The 21,456-nt window shown below is 39.9% G+C and overlaps 1 protein-coding gene across 1 annotated transcript in view; it reads right to left on the bottom strand.

The window, feature by feature from the left end:
• Positions 1-21,456, bottom strand: part of PRUNE2 (prune homolog 2 with BCH domain) — a 173,998-nt gene that overhangs the window by 47,518 nt on the left and 105,024 nt on the right. Inside the window, exons 7-9 of the mRNA XM_074953222.1 lie at positions 21,279-21,437; positions 13,048-19,675; positions 11,734-12,568 (exon numbers count right to left, since the gene is read on the bottom strand). Coding sequence (XP_074809323.1) covers positions 11,734-12,568; positions 13,048-19,675; positions 21,279-21,437 — 7,622 coding nt within the window. The remainder of the gene's footprint in view (positions 1-11,733; positions 12,569-13,047; positions 19,676-21,278; positions 21,438-21,456) is intronic.

Raw genomic sequence — 21,456 nt, 5'->3', positions numbered from 1 at the left:
TTTATTTCATAACCAAAAACAATGTGTGTGCACCTACTGTGCTTGCACCCTTTCCTTTCTGCCATTCTTAATAAAGACTTCTTTCCTGTCAGACATATAATAGTGTATCACATCATGTGCTACAGCATAAAGAGTCTCCTGTTTGAAACACCTGCTGAGTCTGTGGCATACCCAGTACAATACCATGTACCTACAGCCAGGTGTTTTACCATGAACCTCACAATGACTCTCACGGCAGCTGGTTGGGGAGCTATACTGTCTCCATGTACTCCACTCAACCACTTGTGCTATCTTTGCAGATGAGTGTGCAATATAATGCTCACTAATTGTGCCCCAGAGTTCTCTCCAACTTTATCTCCTGTACTGAATATATGTTGAGATGCTTCCCCTCCAGGAGTTGATATATCTGGGAATGACATTTCACTGCCATCTCATTGGCTCTTCTGGAGCAGGAATGTTATTTCCATAAGTAACACATCTCATGTGATCCTCCAGAAAGGACAATGTGGCATGGGGAGTTGACAGCTGACTCTTCTTGAAGGGAATTTCACCATGTAATACTTAATGCTTCTATTTCAGAACTAAAAGCACTAAAATTTCTAACACTAAGAACTAACTTCCTCTTTCACTGGGAACAAATACTGAAGAATTTGTTTTACTATTAAAAAGTAAATGTGCCTTTTGCCTCTAGATATTTGGTTTGAATCTGTTCCACATCAGCACTGTATGAAAGTCATTAGCATATGCGATAGCTATTTGATGTCTATTGTGAAATGAGAGTTGATTGAGTCAATCCACATCCTACTGGGCAGGTTTCCACATCGGAAAAAGCACCATCAGAATATTGGGCAGAAAGCACAGAGGCCTGGGATAGACTAGACACTGAGCTCCCCTGTTTCATCAGGAGTTTATCCTTGTAGATCAAAGTTTGGTGCACTTTGGTGCGGGGTTGGCTATAGGTCCTGCTGCTTTAGGTAAGCTGGCAAATGTTTGATCCATACTAGCCTGCAGTCACTCGCACAAAGAGCATTTCTATACATTTTGCTGCCTATAATATTTTCCTGCTGTAGGCAAACACCTTTCATCCTCTATGAGCGATCAAGCCCTGTATTGGTGAGATGAAATAGGGAAGCTTGCTCTCTTGCTGTCCAATTGGCACTTATCCCATAAATAAAAGGCCTCAGTTCCAGAGTTATCAATCTTTTGCAGCACTAAATTTGTGTAACAATATTTTAATCAGTTAATGTGCTGTCATAAAGTCCATTAACAACTAAGCCATCTTTTTCAATATTCAAAAGAGAGAACAGTTGGTTCAACCACATGACATTATTAGTGTCACTCTCATTCTCCTCTGCTTGCTCTTCTTGTTTATTTTTGCATCACATTGCACGACCATGTCTTTCTATGTGTTTGCACAGCATCTAATACAATAGGACCCCATTCCTGGGACCTTTGGGTACTACTGTGATATAAATAATAGGAACCATATTTACTTGTGCTGACAGAATTGCTTTCTTTACCACCTAGGACCCGTATCTTACTGATTTTTTTAAGCCCACACATTTATCTGAACACATGGATTTGACATAAACAGTGACTCTTCTTTAGTAGAGTGGCTGCTCAGATAAGAGTGCCAATATTATCACAGGCTCTTAAAATGTATTTGCTCTGCACTGTCATTGCTTTTTCCAGCTCTTATCTGTCATCTTTTTCCAGTTTGTCTCTGCTGTAAGAGCTAGATGTTAAGGGCATGCTGCAAAACTACAATGAACTCCTGTTATTAGGTTGGAGATGGACTAACAGTAACCACTGGCTAACACTGTAAATAGATGGAACTATATGGACTTTCTGCAGCTCTGCCATGGTACACTGGAACACCCAATGCTAAATTAGGGCCAGGCCAGTCATGGAGAGGATGCAAAGGACTTTTTTATCCTCAGTGTTCCCATGTAGGGAGAAAGCACACTCTGGATGGCTGGACAGGAGAATGTGGTCTGAAGAAATGAGTAAAGGTAGCTAGTATTATGGGAAACATTAGTGGCCTCAAAAGGATGTGTCTGGACAGGGTGAGGGAAGAGCTCCTCCCGACATGTGGCTGGATGGCCGTTCTGGCTTGATGTGTGGTACTTTTCTTTTCACAGCCCAATGTGCTCCCCCAGGAGGCAGTATGACTAAGGAAGGCATGATGCCTCCTGGCACTGCTGTGCGCCTCCTCCCCCTCCCCTAGCACAGCTCTGCTTCTTAAGAGGTATAAATGAGTCCACATCGTAACCCCTCATTTACTCAAAATGGTACTATCAACACGACACATTTCTTCCCCAAGCTGTTTTAAGTACTTCGTAGTTAGATATTCTATATATACTCCAAGTTGTTCCGCACCACTGTCATTTCTCTGGACTAGAAAAGTATTTGTTCACAAAAATTCCTCCACAAGGATAATTTTCATTCTCTCTTCACAGATTAAAAATGCAAATGAGCTAATGAAACCGGTAAGCTCCTGACCCGAAAAAGGAATGAAACTAATTCCTGTACAAAGCAACTTTTGCATTAGTTCTTCAGCACTCATGTCAGTTGACATTCTTAACCTTTACCTTAATTCTTGTAACATTGAGAGACAGAGAGAGAGAGCAAGATCTTGCTCTCTCTCACAAGGTTACAGGACTCTTTATACTACATAATTGAAAAGGGTTTTGCAAGGGTGGGGGGCGGGAAATGTCATATGCTTCAGTTGATAGCAAAGGACCAAAAACAATAAACTGTCAAGTACTGCACTGTTAGTGCTATCTCAAATTCTTGCTATGCCAGTAGTTAAGCAGTCGTTTAAAAACACAATGACAATGCCTCGGTTTTCTCTTCTCCACTCCCCCGACCCCCCTCCCCGCCCTGAAAGCTATGCAAATGAACTGAAAATAATCAGAAGTGTTAGGTGATTGATTGTACACCGAAGTTTTGTTCCCTAATTATAAATACCGCGTCTGCTCCCTGACAAAACAAGTCCATCGATTGGATGTAAGCTCCTCTCATAAAGAGTTGCAACATAATTAAAATACAGCTGCCTGATTTTCAGTAATGAGGAACTAGATGCTTTGCATCCTGCTGACAAACATTCCTCTCATCCTTTCTTTTTTCTCTGAATGAACTGCAACAACAGAACCGTTAACCAGAAAAACACTTTGCATATCATTCTCGTAATGCAAAGAGATGCTTACCTTCTAAAGACTTGAGGAGAGTTTTTTTTAGAGGGAAAATAATACAGATGCTTTATTGCTGCACTTCAGCATCCCTCTTCCTGTAGCAGTTTACTAGCAATACAGATTCTCCACCATTTTCTGGTCACATGACTAGTGGTACTTCTAAATAAGGATGATCACCTGCCTTCGGGTAGCCTGCTGTATGTACCAGAAATCACAGCCACTCTGGTTGGGTGAATGAGAGAGAGCTGACTGGAGCTTCATCTGTGGGAAATATTTTTTTAATGGTCCTGTGGAGCTCTGTCACAGTATCCCCACACTTTTACATGGAGGGTCAGCTGTCAGTTGTGAAAAGCTGCTTGCTGTTTCATTTCAAGAGCCTGAGGAAAGCTCGCAGTGAGAGATGAGACAAAAGTTCATATGGATTCAGCTCATCCCAGCTCTCATTTCTGTTTGCCTCTTGTGGTTATATAAACATACATAATCAAGCATGCTTTAGATGACTTGTTTCAGTTTAATGGTTTAGTTATGAAAATGTGAATATTATTAAAACCATCGTATGGAGCAGGGTGTGCTCAATAAAGCAATATTTCAGGCTTTACTCAAGGCTCTACGCTCTCCTCTGAGAATACAGGAGGTGGGGAGCCTGCAGGAAAGGTTCTTTCCCTGGAGCCTGGTGAGCCTGGTTCTGTGAAAGCCCCATTGGGGGCATGGTCTCCTTGTGCTTCCAGCATTACAGAGAAGGAGAAAGAGAGGGGAGTGGACTCGGCTTTTCTGGATTTTTTCCCTCACAGTCCTGGAGAGAGGGGGGACACTGGAAGTCAGCAGCTCCTGAAGCTGTATTAACTTCAGTTGGCTTGTGAAACTCCCCTTTGGGCCAGATTGCAAGAAAAAAGACAACTACTGAGCGTTTAAAGAGAGATAAAACACGCTCCCTCTCAAAGAGGATGTTGCTGCAGAAATGTGATTCGTGGTGCTGAGGCCAGTGTAACAATTCTGAAAATCACGTTCCTTTATGATTGTTGTTGGGGTTGTTGGATTTTGTATTGGTTTGGTTTGGTTTGGGTTTGGTTTTGCTAGCAGACTTCCAATGTGTCTGAAATTTTAATCTCATGTCATACTGGGCACTTAGGAAAAAAATATCCATAGTAAAAAATAGTAAAAACACAGGAATTTGTCAAAACTGACCCTTTCCCATGCGCACTTTGTGTTTTGCTGAATTGGCATTTTTCAGAGAACGATTCCTGACCAGTTCTTATGACAAGTCCTAATGGCAAGTAATATGGTAAGGTACAAGGGGCTAGGACCTTGCCAGATTTAGTACTTGTAAAGCACCAGGCACACCTATCGTGCTGTTTAAATAATAATGAACAACAATGCCAGTAGTAATAATGTGCTCTACCATTTGTCAGACCTGGGTTCAATTCTCAGTTCAAGTCTCTAATCCTGCAGTTCAGCAGGGACTGGAAGTATACTAAAGCAATAAGCTGAGTCCCCAGAGTGCCCGGCATTGTTGCAGAGTGACACTGACCAGTTAAGGAACAGTTGTGGTAGGAGTGAATAAAGTCCTGTCCACTTCTCCTCATTTAAAGATGATGCCTTTGAGATCTCTCTAGGGAGAGGCTGGCCTATAAAGCAGCACAGAGGCAGAGGACTACCATGCAGAATACTGAAGAATCCAGCTGTTTATGATTACAACAAATTTAAAAAAATATTTTTTTGCTCAATAAACATAATGGGCCAGATTCTCTGTTGGGCCCAGATTGTGCTGACACAGCAGAGATGGGACATCTCTTTCTTTTTCAGAATTTCTAAAGAACTAAAAAAAATCTATTATTTTGCCCAGCTCCCCTTCTGTCCAGCTCCCCTTCCAATATACACCTGATTCTATTACTGCTCTCACCAGTCCTGACTCCTCAAACAGCCCCGTCCTGGTGTTCATGATCCCTTCTCCAGCGCATTCTACTCCTCTTTTCCTCCTCTCACAATTCATCTTCCTATCTGCCTGCCTCTCCAGCAGCCATTCTAGCTTCCTCACCTCTTACTCAATTCTACGTGTTCCCCAGTGCCTGACTGAACCAGGCTTTTATTCCTACCCCTACATCTCCTCCCCCTTCACCCTTCCATTCTGCCTCAGCCTTTTTGGTTTGTTTGTTTTGGGGTTTTTGGCATCATCCCCATCCTTTAGCTTTTTTGCTACACCTCTTCCATTCCACCGGACAGCCCTCTTGAGGTCCACATCTATCCTGACCTTTGAGCAGCATAAATTCTTTTACTCACTGGGTTCTTATTCTTAAATCTACTTCTAATCCTCAACTATCCTGACGTGGTAAGGGGAGGAGGCAGTTGCAAGGGGTTTATGACACAAAAACATGAAGGGGAACAGAGACAATGTGAAGGCATAAGTCCACCGGCTGGGACAAAAAGGTGCAGGGTATCACTGGGAGCGTGTCCATGCTTCTATATGTTGTTCCAGTACCTATAATTCCAGTGTTTGTGAGATGAAACCTCTTTCCTTGAGAAATACTCTTATAATTTCCCACCACCACCATCTACCATACATGCAAACAAACATACCTGGGATGATGTAGAGCTGGGCAAATTTTTTTGGTTGAACAGTAAATTTACAGTTTTTTTGGTTGAACAGTAAATTTACAGTAGAGCTGGGCAAATTTTTTTGGTTGAACAGTAAATTTACTGGAAAATGTAAATCAAATTAGGCACATAGTTTCATCCAGATAAAAAATGAAAAAAAAAAATAGAAAAAGGTGAAACGTTTTGTTTTGACATTTTTTAAATGAAACATTTTGACTTTTTTTGTTTTGCAATTTAGCTAGATGTGTTTTTCAAAGAGTAATAAACACCGGAAAACATAACAAAATAAAACAAAAAATGGGAAAAAAATTTGTTTTGTTCAAAGAAAATGTTTTGTTTGATCCAAAATAATTTTTTGTTTTTGGGTTTTTTTTGGCAAGAAAACTTTTTTTTTCAGTTTCAGTTCAAAATGAACAGGTTTTTTTCAAAAATTGTTTTTTAATTTTTCAGCTTAGCCACCAAACTGGAAAATCGATTTTTCTCTCAGCACCAGCCTACAGAGCCTCTTCAAATGACTGCTGCTGCCTCCAGAGGAGAAGCGGGAGGGGAAGTCCCAACCCCAAAACATAGAGAGGAGGCAGGAATATTACTTCCAACAATACTTTACAGCCTTTCTAAAAATGACATATTTTATAAACATTACTTCGAACATGCACAGAAAAGAGTGATTATATGTAAGCTAATACCACCATCTATTGTGCCCCGGACCTTAATTACTGTGGTACTATCCAGTTTCATATAGTTATGTAAGATGAGTTACTCTGCCACAAAAAAATGACCTTCAGACTCAGGAAATTTTACTGTTGGCATCACATCAGCGCTAGCAGAGAAAGATGTTATTCTAGACATCCTAGACCTGTATAGTACTCCATGAATTTTTTCTTTCTAAATTAGTCATTCTTGGCTGTTCATGTAAGAAAAGCCATACAAAAAGCTATTTTCTTTCCAATGAGAGTGACATTAATAATATGCTATCAGATATTTTTGCATTTTACATGAGGCCAAATAAATGCCAGGACTTATTATTTCTAGCATTCAGCTCTTATTGACATTGCTTTATGGTCTTTCTTACATATTTTAATGCCAGAAATAAATTTTTAAAAAGATTCTGTGAATGATGTCAATCAGCCCTGGGTTATTACATTTCTTATTGATTTTGATTTTCTGATACTGTTGTGGGTGTCTCAAGGCAAGGCAGGAGGAGAGGACCTTCATGGCCTCCTAAAACCCTCTTGCAACCTGCTTGAACCCCTGTATCAACTCTTGCCAACGAATTTGTTGATCTGCCATAAGGAAAGGACAGGACAGTGACTGATTCAAGGAAGGGGGACTTCAAGTTTTTATCCCCCTCTCTATCCAAGTTTTCATGAATTGTTTTTATTTATGGTCTCTCATTCTTAATTTCTTCCCCAACAAAACAGTCAAACTGATTCCATTGAATTTTCATAGCTGAACTGTCAGACAGTTACTGGGGGAGGGCAGACAATTATGTAACCGGCATCTTCTCCCTCCCTCATTCTACCAATTCAAGGCCCTGATTCAGCAATTGACCAAAAAGAGAATATCAATAGGTTGTTCCTGTACATGGGTACATGGATGTTCTCGTGGCAGTATCTGGTGCTAACCAGCCAGTCATTGGGTTGAGAAATTTGTGTTCCGCTGCTGCTTTAAACTTTATCCACGAAACAGGATATTTATTTCAGACAAAGGAGCAGGCCCCAGAGGGATTTAATGCTAGAGCAAATTAAAGAAATATTTTTTCTTTTTTAATATGTCACCAAAATGCATGTAAAAGAGTCCCTAATTACACACACCAAATCAGAGTAGTTCCCAAGTTGCTGATTGCTCGATTTATACAACAGGCTTAACAAAATGACTATAAATAATTGTTCCCATATGAGTTTTGTCCCTTTCCATTTGGCAAATTATATTTATGTGTGTTTCTAATACAGCAGCAGCCTAACTGGCTCACTTTCCTTTACTTCTTTGGGCCCCAACATTAATACAGAGAGCAGAAATACCTGGAGCTGTGGGACAGGCACCTGGTATTTAGCTGTCACTGCAAAGCCCGAGGGGGAGAGTAGACCCATATAATAGGGTGTGGCCACACTAGAAAAATTTGATGATAGCCAAAAATTTGATGATTTGAAGAGCGAGCATCAGTATAGGTGTAAGCTGCTATTGTAGACAGAGCTCAGGTAGTTTTACCACCGGGGGCAGGGGTGCTGGAACAATTTGTATAGTGGGGGTGCTGAGAGCCATTGAACCAAACTGTAAACCCTCTATATGATAGAAACCACTTCATCAGGCAGTGCGGCAGGAACCCTAGTTCCAGCATCTATGGCTGTGGGTATGTCTAGCTAGACTGCAATCCCTAAGGCCACGTCTACACTACCCGCCAGACCAGCGAGTAGTGATCGATCTATCAGGGATCGATTTATCGTGTCTAGTGTAGACGCGATAAATCGATCCCCGATTGCTCTGCTGTCAACTCTGGATCTCCACCAGGGTGAGAGGCACAAGCGGAGCTGACGGGGGAGCTATTCTCGTAGCTGAAGTTGCGTATCTTAGATCGATCCCCCCGCCCCCAGTGTAGACCAGGCCTAAGTGTGACTGCAGCTTGAGCCGACATACCTGAGCTAATACAGCTAGCTCGGGTCCCAGAATAGCGAAGCCACTGCAGCATGAGCTTCAGCATTGGCTCACCCTGTGAGTAATTACCCCGGGATCCAGACAGGCTAGTACAACCCACACTAAAGCACATGGTGCTACAACTTCACTGCTCCAGGACCCAAGCTAACTAGATTAAAGCTAACTCAAGTATGTCAGTTCAACCTACAATCCCACCCTTTGATTGCAGTCTAGACACACCCTGTGCCACATAAACATGCTCTGAAAAGCCTGAGCCTTGCCCCTATTAGCACTTACCCCATTGCTACCACTAGTTGCTGTAACAGAGGGCCAGATTTTTCAAATGCTCAGAATCCACAATTGGGCTAAACTTACAAACGAGCTCAGCATCCAACATGCTGCATTCCTTTGGAAATGTGCCCCCCCCCCCCCCCGGGCTCCTAAACAGGACTGAGCCCTTCTGAAAATTGGGTTCCAACAGCGGGTGCTGAGCACTTTGACAAATTCAGACCTACAGGGACTCATTTTTCTAGTGTCTGTGTAAGACCAGAATCAGCCCCCATATTTTGAGGAATCTCACCAAAAAGTTAGCTATTTAGTGTTTGCTTCTTCAAAACTTTTCTCAGATCCACAGTGGTGACATAAAAATAGCAGTGAAAAATTGATATTTAGAATTATTCTCACTTCCTGTGTGAAGACATTAACACCACTGAGTCGTGCAGGCATGGCATGCGAGAAGCCTGGGATGCTGTCTCCATGTAATTAATCAGGGTGACTTAAGCAGGGCCAGCATCTGGCAGCTTTTAATATAAAATGCTTTTAGTGGGAGGCTAAAGAGCCTACAGCTGACTTACGCCTGTGAGACTAACAAACCCACACCTTTCTTAAGTAACCCTTCCAATTTGTTGTCCCATTTGGCCATCTGTTATGAAAGTCTCAAGGTCAAGCACTGGGACAGAGTTTCCATTGCTTTACTTTTTTACTGTACAGAAATTATAAGCACCGACCCTCTCTGCCTTCAAACCTCTTCTGAAGATTTGCTTCTTCCTCTATGGCAATAAATGCTAACCAACGTCAGTTAAGCTACCATCATCCTCAATGCATTCTTGTGCTGTCCATCTATAGACTATAAATAATTTGAGATAGGGACAATGTCTTCTTCCTTGATGGTTTTGTACAGCAACAAACAATGTTTGTTCTTCAAAAAACTAAGGCGCCAAACGCCAATCTTGCCAAACATTTATGCAGGTGCTTAACTTTCAGCATGCAAGTAGTGCCATTGAAGTCAAATGTTTGCAGGATCAGGGCCTACACTTAGAATGAAACCAATGTTTATCTGAGATAAAAAATACCAAATAGCTGAAGTATTCTACAGAAGGTTTTTTTTAACCATGTGTGGATTGAAACAGAACAGGAGACGGAGGTTTCTTTAACCTGTCTGGGGGTAAAAATCAGTGAGGGAACTATTGAGGTTCTGAGATTGCCAACATTAATCTTACACAGATGAGGTGGGTGAGATTATACCTTTGATTGGACCAACTTCTGTTGGTGAGATAGACAAGCTTTTGAGCTTACACCGAGCTCTTCTTTGGGTCTGCGAACCATTCTCAGAGTGGTGTCAGAGCTATATACAAGGCTTGTCTCTCCAATAGCTTGGGATCAACAAGGCTACAAAAACACTGAATACAACAACAGGTTTCAGAGTAGCAGCCATGTTAGACTGTATCCGCAAAAAGAACAGGCGTACTTGTGGCACCTTAGAGACTAACAAATTTATTTGAGCATAAGCTTTCATGGGCTACAGCCCCCTTCATCAGATGCATAGTTTGGAACATATAATAAGAAGATATATATACATACAGAGAACATGAAAAGGTGGAAGTTGCCATACCAACCCTAAAAAGAAAAGGAGTACTTGTGGCACCTTAGAGACTAACCAATTTATTTGAGCATAAGCTTTCGTGAGCTACAGCTCACTTCATCGGATGCATACTGTTGGGCCATTTCCAGCACAAATCCAGGTTTTCTCTCCCCCCCCCCCTTGATTATCATACACATTGTAAGGAGAGTGATCACTTTAGATAAGCTATTACCAGCAGGAGAGTGGGTGGGGGGAGGTATTTTTTCATGCTTTGTGTGTATAAAAAGATCTTCTGTACTTTCCACAGTATGCATCCGATGAAGTGAGCTGTAGCTCACGAAAGCTTATGCTCAAATAAATTGGTTAGTCTCTAAGGTGCCACAAGTACTCCTTTTCTTTTTAGGGTTGGTATGGCAACTTCCACCTTTTCATGTTCTCTGTATGTATATATATCTTCTTATTATATGTTCCAAACTATGCATCTGATGAAGGGGGCTGTAGCCCATGAAAGCTTATGCTCAAATAAATTTGTTAGTCTCTAAGGTGCCACAAGTACTCCTGTTCTTTTTACCGAGTACAGCATTAATCTTATTCAAATGTGATTTGTTTTGGGCCAGCAAACTGTAGTTGTTTGGTATATTATATGCTGTCAGTACATGCAATTATCAGTGTACGCTGCCGCAGTAATGCATGCACTGCTTCTTGAAAACAGGCTGACTGTCAATACTGCTGCTTGTTAGTGAAACTTTCAGGAAGCCTAAAACAACATGTGAACCAATTATAGCGGGGTAATGGAAGTTCTAAATGTCATCAAGCACTCTGTTTCCAATTAAGTCCCAATGCTGGTATGCAATAAGAAATATTCTTCCCAAGGGCAGTATCTTGCATTTCACATGAACAACTTCCCCATTTAAAAAAAAAAAAAAAGCCACCAAACTGCAGCTGTAAAGGGGCGAAGCAAGAACAAGCCAATTAAATCCTTTTATTTGATTCCCAAAAAGAAGCTTCCCTCTCACTTCCGAGGATCATTACTTTGAAAAACAAAGTGACGATCAGGTTTAGTTATAGGTCTATTGTTTTAAAATGGTGGAGTAGGAAGGGGACCCTAACATAAAGTGACCAGATGTCCCGATTTTATAGGGACAGTCCCGATTTTTGTCGCTAAAAGCTGCGTGGTGTAAACTGGGGTTGGAATTATGCCTGTGATGGAAAGATTATCCCTGTGGTTCCTATAATCTCCTTCAAAATTATGAAACAATTTTAAATGGACCCACTTTGGGCTATCACTAACCTAGGCTCTGTTTGTTACAAAAGGAGAGAGAGAAATCCTGTAAGTACAACTAATACTTCATTTTTGAATGTTGTCACCTTTGCAGGATCCTCATCTATTTAAATAACACTGACTACAGTTTCCTAGAAGATTCTCAAAAACAGACTGTGTGGGCATTTCCTTACCCTGAAACTCGATTTAGTTCTCGTTCACTGTTGAGAAACTCTGTTTCCTCCTCCATTTCTTGTTCAGTTGCCATGCAATCTCCAGGATGCTGCTGTGAATGCACTTCCCATATACCATGACCGCCAACAACCTGCAATAAAAGAGCATCTGTCCTTACGATGCTTGAATTTTTGTCCTCCCTCGTCAGACTGTCTAAGGGAGAATATTTCTCTTGTTCAAATGATTTGTGAGGGGTTTTTTTTAGCTGAACTCCAGATTGTTTGTCATGGATCAACTCCTGGTCTAAAACTGCTTCCAGTTCTTTGACAGAATGTCCAGACCCTGAGTCCATTGTTTCTGTCCTGCTTGAAATTTCTTCAGGTGATCTATCACTGGCTTCATTTTTGCCCAGCACTGTCCAACTGTGGTCTTGCGCAGGGCTTTCAGGGGATCTCTTTTCATCACCCAGTCTTTGAGGCAAAACAGAAGGACTTTTCTCTGCTAAATGAAAAGAACCCCATTCAGTAGTCAAAAAAGATTGGTCTTTACTTTCATTTATTATGGAGATTGACTGAAATGTATCTGAGGAGCCTGGTGAAAAGGCTTCATGAGACTCTGTTTGTTCAGCCACATTAGCTTCTTGAAATGCAAAATCACTTTCCTTTGTTTCAAGGATATCCTTCTTCACAGATCCATTTTCTTCAGCAGTAACAAGGATGTAATCCATCTCTAGTGCAGTCTGATCTTTGTTCACCTGTGTCCTCATATCTTCCTTACTCTCTGTACTTATCAGTTCAGGGCTCTCAGTGGAATTTCTTCCATTCCCCTCAGTATAGAGGGGGTCACTGGCAGCTTCTAAAATGCAAAACAAACAAAATTTCAGTTTTAGCAGTTAGCAATTATTGTTTTCCAAATGAGTCCTGTAAAATAAACCCATTTTTATTTGCCTTTGATAGCCTATGTCCTGTGTTAATTTATTCTTGCATTTTATATTATTATTATTATTTATTATTATTATATTTTATTTAATATTGTGGTAGTGCCAAGAGGCCAGTGAGGCTGGGATCCTTTATGCTAGGCAGTATACAAATATGTGGTAAATGACTCTCCCTCCTTCAAAGTTTCAGTTTTTGATCTAGCTACAATGAAGAGAATACAGGTCTTTCCAAGGTCCAGAGTTTCAGGAAGACACATGTATTCCAAATGCCACTCAGTTAAAGTCTCACCATGCAGTAGCTGTACTGTATCTTACTGTTCAGTAGCAATACTCCTTCTCAGACATTTACTACTTTGTCCCATTAACTTATTTTATTAGACTGTGCATAATTTCTTACCATTGGGTGATCCTGTAACTCCACCTGCTGGTGAATCAGTATTACTTCTTTGTGCTTCATGTTCTAATCCTTTCAAGATATCAGAGGATTCAGGCATCACTTCAGACTCTAATGGTAAAGACCCCAATGCCTGGTCTTCCTGGGGGCACTCTGCAAATGAGTCAAATGACTGATCTTTGGCAATGCTATCTTTGGTCTCTAAAAAGCTCATTTTATCTTTTTGAGGAGTAAGTGGAGATAATGGCATTTCCACCGAAACATTGCCAGAAAACTGCTGCTTTAATGAAATCTCCTTTCCTCTCTCTTTGCTGCCAGTGGCTTCTGTATTAAACAATACATCAGATGGAGAAGAGTACACCACTGGTGACTGTTCATTAGGTGATTCTTTAAACCAAGGATTATGGCTATCAGGCAAATGTTCAGGTTCTTTTACGACATTGTCAGCATGCTGACAAACTGCAGCATCTCTATCATTATCATCCAATGAAGTTTTTAAGAAGAATATTTGTTCGTCAGTTGCATCTCTTTCTACTGCTACATTGTGTTTACTGTTTAATATTGTCAGTTTGCTCACTTCACCTAATGACTGGCTGTTAGCGATTGATGTGTTGGAGCTATTTTCTATACCAGTCTCATTCCCATCAACACACATGTCTGATATTTCTACTTTATCGGAAGTCACTGCTGTATGATCAATGGCTGGAATTTGGCCAGTTTCAGCTAAGACACTCATATCTTTTATGCTTTCTTCCGAATTATCAAGGGGAAAGAAATCAGTGGCAACTAAATGTCTCTGGGAGTGAACTACCTTGACTGAAGCTGCAAGAATATTATTTTCATAGCAAGCATCTTTAAGATGCAAGGAAACCATTCCCAAATCTTCAGCAGAGGAGCCTGCTGAATCCATTAATTCAACAACTGGTTTCTTTTCTAAGTCAGATATTTTTAAGATATTTTCCTTTCTGAATTCAGAAGCTTCATGAGCTTTAGGAGATATTAGCTGATCAACCTGTGTTCCATCATTATTCTCTGGACTATTTCGATCAGGATATGTCTCTACTTTGTGAGTTACTAATTGCTGTTTAAAATCAAAGTCTGCTTCTTTGCTTATATTGGACACCGTGAGAACCAGCTGAGTAACTTCTTCAGCCTCAGCCAAAGCATCAGTAGATTGTGAAGATGCATGCTTAGCTTCATATTCATGGCAAACATCAGGCCTGTTTGAGGCCAGTGAACTACTGTCTTGGTCACAGTGACTTAATATATCAGGATTTTCACCATCAGCTTTCAAAATGAAAAGCTGTTCAGTATCAGTCCACAAATCAGGATCTACTGGGAATAGCTGATTACTTTCCTGAGTCTCGTCCTGTAAAGTATATGGGGAACCTGTAATTTGGCGAACTTCAGCTAACTCGTTCCATCTCAGGCTTGACTTTTCTATCAGTTTTTGGGATGAGTCATTTGCAATGAAAGCATTTTTGGGGGTGCTGCAGAATTCTAAAGTTCCACCGGTATTCCATTGTTCTTGAACAAATAGATCTTTATTTGAAGTTTTTATTTGAACATCCACATTATCTCTTGAAAGATCAAGTATTAGGTTTGCCTGAGCGAATGTGTTTGGCATATCTGGTTGCCACTTTTCTGGAAAAGCATTTTTAGAAGTATCTTGATCTCCATCAACTGTGACAAAAGGCTGCTCTTTTAAATCCCTTTCTTTCTTAGCCAGTGCCAGTGGATCAGACAGTTTATGCTGTACAATATCTGGATCAATTTGACTCTTGTGAATATTCCTGGAATGCACTATATTTTCATATTTCTCTTCATTAAAGTACAGAGGGGGAGACTGATTTGCGTGGCTACCTAGATAAGCAGGATATGCAACTTTTAGTTCTTCACTTTGTACTGGTGCTCCCCAGGCATCAAGCTTAATGTTTGCCAATTGATTAATTTCTAAACCACCATCTGAACTAGAATATTGCCCTTCTACTGGCTTGTGTTTATGCGTTTCTGAATTCCACCATTCTGAATGGTCATTTGTTTCCACAGTGGACCTTTGATTTATTTCAGAATCAGCTTGCAATGATATATTCCATGATTCTGAATTCTTTGAAGAATATTCTTTATGTCCTGCTGCAGAAGATGGGGCAAAATAGTAATCCATTGTACATGAATTCCAAACATGTGGATGGTCTGGATTTTCTTGGAAAGTATTCACTTGAAATTCTCCCTGACTTGTTTCCCAACCGTCTAAATATTCAAAAGCTTCACAGGTATCATTGTTAGTTGTGTTTAAGTGCATAATATCCTCTTCCTTTGATATATTCCAAGGTTTTACATTTTCAGAGTTTTTATTTAAGATGGCCATCTGAACCTCTTTCTCCAGTTCCGTTTCAGCATCTAAACTGTCTTCAGAACTCACTGCACTGGATTGTGCATAATCGTGTTCTTTAGTTTCAGAAACTTTATTTTCACTTGCTTGATAGTTGGAATCTATCTCTATCACTGCCTGAGGTGCCTCTGAATTTTTGGAATCCTCATTTGCTTCAGGACTTGATAAAGAAGATACTGTATCATCATCTACATGTGCATTCCAAAGATCTAAATTTTTAGGAACTTTGTGATCAATGCTCTCTTCAGATTCTCCCTGACTTTTATTCTCAAAGCCCCCCTTTTCAGGAGCTTTTTCTAATCCACCATTGGTGATATTCCAAATGTCTTCACTTTCTCTATGACAGGTAGCTGGCATGCTCCCCCAAACATGCACATTTTCAGAGGCATCACTTATATCAGGACTTGTGGCACTGGACTGTGTATAATCATTTGTTGAACCACTCCATACATTATCCTCTTCACAATCACTTTTGATTTGTGTATCTCCTGGAAGGCTATTCGTGGTGTTTGTCATTTCAGGAACCTCACTTGTCTCAGGACTTGTTCCAGGAGACTGTGTATCTTCACACATGCGTGAATTCCAAACACCTAGAATTTGGGGAAAATCATGATGAGATGTGATGTCAACATGTTCCTCATCTGGAATTTTATTCCCAGATTCTAAACCTTCAGAAGCATCATTTCCCCCAGAATCCATTTCATGTGATAATGAATTATCCATCACAGATATATTTGTAATGCCAGGCACTTCAGCAGATTCAGAAGAGGGATTCACTTGAATTTTAGTCTGCAGAATCTCACTCATGAAAGGTGTTTCATGAGCATCACTTATCTCTGGACTGAGTTCAGAAAAACCTAATTCAAAACTGCAGATCTCTAAATTGCTAGGAACTTCCTCAGATAAACTCTCTTGAGCCCCTCTGAACATCTCTGGTGCTTCATTTATCAAAGGACTTGATGCAACTGATTGAGAGCTACTCTTCGCAGAGTCATTCCAGCTATCTAGATTTTCAGGCACTGTGGGAGAATGATTTTCTTGGCCATCCTCGCCTTTGTTATAACTTTCAGAGGCACTTTTCATCTCGGGACTTGTTGCACCCTCTGTAGCGGTACTTTCCTTATCAGTATTTCTAGGAAGTGACTGTGATATATTACTATGGCTGTAATTTTGGAGATTATAGAAATCTAAATGCCCAGAATGTCTTTCTTCCTCGTGACTTGTTGCAGAAGATTCTGCATTGTTCTGCAAAGTTCGTTTCCTCTGTTCCTGATTGGCAGGGTTAGACGGACAAGAAAAGGGCATATTTATTTCTGATTTCTCTGTTTCTAAAGCTTTGAAAATGTCACTGTTCCTTATTTTTTCTGGTGAGTTAGGAATTTCGGATGGTGGTGTACTTTCTTCTGAATTTGTTATACATGATAGTTTGGATAACACTGATGGTGACACTCTGTTATCTTGCATGGTTGTGTTCCAAACATTGCTAATGGTTAGCTGTCCACTCATCTCATCTATTCTTTTATATTCATCTATTCCTTGTTGAGAAGTACCAGAGATACCATTATTCTCCCATCCTGCCTGATGATTCTGCTGAAGGTATACACTCCAGAGATTCAACTGTTGCTCTGAAAGCTGAGTTCTCAATTCTGAATCTTTATTAATGCTTCCTTGTACTTGCCCATTAACTGAAACCTCATTTTCTAAGTCACTTCCTTTCAAGTCCAAACCATTACCCATCTCTGAAGTGCTTGTAGATGACTGTGTATCCTCAAGGATGACCCTGTTCCATATTTCTACATTTTTTTCAGCTGCAGTTGGTCTGGTATTCAGTCCACCATGTGGCTGAGATAAGTGGTTGACTGTTTGATTATACACCTGCATGACTCCAGTGTCCTCAGAACTAGAATTACTTTCACTGATATTCTCATGACCTGAAAAATACTTAGCAGCTATTTGTTCTGAATTCCGTGAAACTGTACAAGTGTTTGGAAGAGCAGTAATTTCAGAATTTTCTGCTTTTAACTGACTGACATTATTAAGAGACACATTCCACATTTCTGTGTTTCCTGAGCTTAGAAAAGGCATGCTTCTAATGGATGGTTGTGGTAATGATTCCTTATCTGTTTCCTCCAATATTTTAGGTTCATCTGAATTTGAGTTAATCACTTCATCGAAAATTGTTTCTCTGTCAAAATGCTTGTCCTCATTTTCCCTTTCGTCCTCTATAAATGTAGGTGATATGTATGAATCAGATGTTGAATAATTGGTATCTGGTGGAGAAACAACTAAATCTTCACCGGCATTTGATGAGCTAAAGTCTGAGCATCTATATGACAAGACAGAATCTTCCCATGGAACCAGAGTTTCTAGTACTTCTTTCTCTATGTCTTTTTCATACAGATCCCAGACATCCATATTTTCAAATTGTTTTGGTCTACATTTAGTGTCACCTAATACATTTTGATTTTCTATGGCTAGATTAGAATTGTTCTGCACATTATCAATACTGGACTTTGTATTTTGAAAAGTGCTGTATTCTTCCACTGGATAAGCCCTCCCTTTGTTCCAGGCTTCTGAAGATACTTCATTGTTCAAGTTTTCAGACTCATTTTCTGCAGTGTTTTCTGAAGAATATGATAGATTAGTTTTGGACATGGCCCAGGCTTCAAGACTCCTCACAGAAGTTTGATCAGTGTCCAGTTTCAGCATACTCCATACATTTTCTGATGGCTTAGCGCCGTCTTCTTGATCAAACTCTGTCCAAACATCGTAAGATTCTGCATTGAGTTGTCCACTTTCACCTACAGTGTTACACCATGGAGCTGATATCACTGGGGTCAGCTGACTGGACTTCCACAAATCAGTAAATGCTTCCATGTGTTGTTTTGTCTCCTCTAAAGATGTACTTTGCCCGTGTGAGTGTTCAGTGGTTTTCTTCTGCAGCTCTAAGCTATGTTTATCTCGGACAGGGTTAAACTGATTCTCCCACAGACCTGTTCTTGAGTATTCCATCTGCCTTGGCTGTTTTTGCAGGAATACAGAATCTGAGGCTCTTCTATCAAAGTGCTCCCGAAGTAATGGGCTTGCTTTACGATCTTTCCATGAATCAGGGCTTTGAAATACAGATTCCTGTTCACTTGAACTCCACGCATCAGCATTTTTAGAATCTAATTCAAAACCATCCCACCAGCTTCCATACCTAGCACGTGACTGAGAATAGCTTGCACTATCTATTTCATTAATTTTTTTAACTACATCTTGTGGAAAAAACAAAGGTGGTCCATTATCTAATGGTGAGCTTTCTACAAGACTGTTCATAGGAGTTGGGGGAATTCTTGTTTCAACATTTTTCAACACCTCAGGTGAAGAAGAATCATCTTCCACTAAATCTGTCAAACTTGAAGTTTTTTCAGACAAATCTCCAGGATTTTCTTGCCTAAATTCATCATCAAATTCTACTAAACTGTCTTCTTCATTTGTAGTCATTAGTAAATTGGATGAATAATTAGCCATGTCATTTTCTGATAGATTTGTCTCATCAAGTACTTTCTGCACAATAGGTGGTTGTCCTTCTGATGAATCACTATTCAGGAAGAAGTCATCTGCTGGGGAATAATCAACAGAACGAGAAGAAGATTCAGATCGAATTGTAACCATAGGTGCTAGATCAAAACTGAAAAGATCAAAGTTATCACTGTTGTTTCTAGACTGAGGCTGTTGTTCTTCTGGTATTGCTCCTTCAGGAATGGGGCTATAGGAATCAAAACCTGGAAGGAGACTGTGATGAGCACCTTCTGCAACTGGACTATCGTCACTGAGAAAAACTGAGCTCTCCTTGGAAGACCGGCTGCTTCTAATGGTAGCCAATCCACTGTCTGGACTCACAAGGTCTATATTAACATCAACATGGGCTTGGATAGATCCATTGAGATCTTGCGGATTTTCTATAAAGTTGACAGAACTGGGCTGTGGTTCTATGTCAGAACCATATAGCTCCATGATACCAGAAGATCCCTGTGAAAGTGGAGCACTCCCAGCAACAGCTTCAGTAGAAGACGTTCTGCTGTTTGGTACCATTTCTGGCTGTCTTCTGTTAATAACTTCTTTAATTATTAGAAAAATTTGATCACCAGTCACCAAAGTATTGTCTTGGTGATAAACGAGGAATTGGTCACATCCGCATTCTAAAGGATCCAGCTCCAGGCAAGGATTCTGACATTCTTCTAATTCACAGCAAATCTGTTGGAAAATACAGTGGTTTCAAAAAGTCATTGTAAGGACAGTTACAAATGTATACTAATAGTATTATTGCCTACCTATTCTTGTCGGTTGATTTCTCAGCTATCTTGCTTTACCTATCTTTTTAATGAACTTTGAACACATTAATCCTCTTAAACTCAAGAAGATCACTGCATAACATTTATTATTTAATTAACAAATATTTACTTGAAATGCTATAATTTGACTTTTCAAATTAATTCTTCACTCCTAAAATAAACTCCGATTTTTGTTTGCTATTCTAGGAAAGCTGACTAAAATCTGTAAAAGGTGAAAAAGAAACTGAATGCTTCCAGGAAGTGTTAAAGAAATGCATTTCTACACCAAAGGGGGAAGTACTTATTTAGGCCACTGTCCTGCAATCAGATCCATGTCTGTGAGCTCTTGGGACTATACAAAGTCTCCTCAAAGTCAAGTGGGCTCCACCCTGTTACAAGGCTCTGCCTGCCCATGCAGATCCAGTTGCAGGATTAGCACCTCAGTGTGCACTGAATTTAAAATAATTTAAAAACAGGTCTAGAATACTAAAAATATTTTTTCTTTAATAGTAACAACTGTATGGTGCTCAAAGATCTAGTGAAATATTTATACTATTCATGAAATAAAATCAAAACCTTGAATCAGAACTCTTTCACATTTTGAATAGGTAGCAGGAGTCTGATTTTAAATTCCTGGATCTCAACCAACACCAGTAGTCCAGCTTACAGGTTGGAACCAAAACTAGAAACTTGTTTCTTCCATTTCTGGTTTGGATGTGGCCAAAATTACCTTCTGAGATTTTCACCTAAGATGAAGAAAATCTTACAAGATGCTCAGAGTGGAGCTCAGAAGCACTTCCTCCATTTTTGTCCAAAATTTCATGAAAATAGCTGGCAACTTTTGTTGCTGTTAAAACCCAAACTCAAATCAGAATCCTGAACTTTACTTTATATCTAATCCAAATCTAAACATGAAAACAGTCCCTTTGGTTTTTCTCTCGTTTATATTGTATATGTGTTCACAACCCAATCGCCATTGAGTAGGCCACAATGAAACACACAATCAAGTCAAATCAACACAAAAATGTTATGAACATTTTTTAATGAAAAAAGTCATCTGTATATCCCCCTTCTCTTTCTTTTGACCACTGGATCTTGCTGCATGACTGCTCTGGAACACTGTCAAATACGGTAGTGCTTTGTTATGCAATACATAAATAATGCAAGAGATAAAGTGGGTGAGGTAATATCTTTTATTTGACCAACTTTTGCTGGAAGAAGGAACAAGCTCAGATCTGGGGAAGAGCTCTGTGAAGCTTAAAAACATCTTTCTCCCTTCTTCCATAAACAGAAGGTGGTCACCCACTTTAACTCTCTCATATTCTGGGCCCAACATAGCTTCAGCAATACTGCAAACATAAATAATGCAGTCATTCCACATCCATGACAATAAAGTGTTGTAGCACCCACACCATCACATGTTAAATGGTTATTCAGTGTTTAACCCATTTAATTATACAATAACTATTTTCAAGCATACTCAGTTCAGGAAGGACAATGTTTCATTCTTTCTTTATAGTACTTACTTGATTGCATAGCTCTAAGTTTTCTGAGTACACCACTATCTGTCGCTTAGCCTGCTCATCCTCTGCTAAATAGTTGGCCAAAATCACAAGAACATCAAAACCATATTTATCTATAAATGCTTTCAGGTCACCAGTGATATTCCTGTGAAATACGCAATCCTGAAATATAACAAAAAAT

This window comes from Natator depressus, chromosome 5 (genome assembly GCF_965152275.1).
Source record: "Natator depressus isolate rNatDep1 chromosome 5, rNatDep2.hap1, whole genome shotgun sequence".
In the NCBI taxonomy this organism is placed as follows: Eukaryota; Metazoa; Chordata; order Testudines; family Cheloniidae; genus Natator; species Natator depressus.
This window is presented reverse-complemented; position numbering and strand designations above follow the sequence as displayed.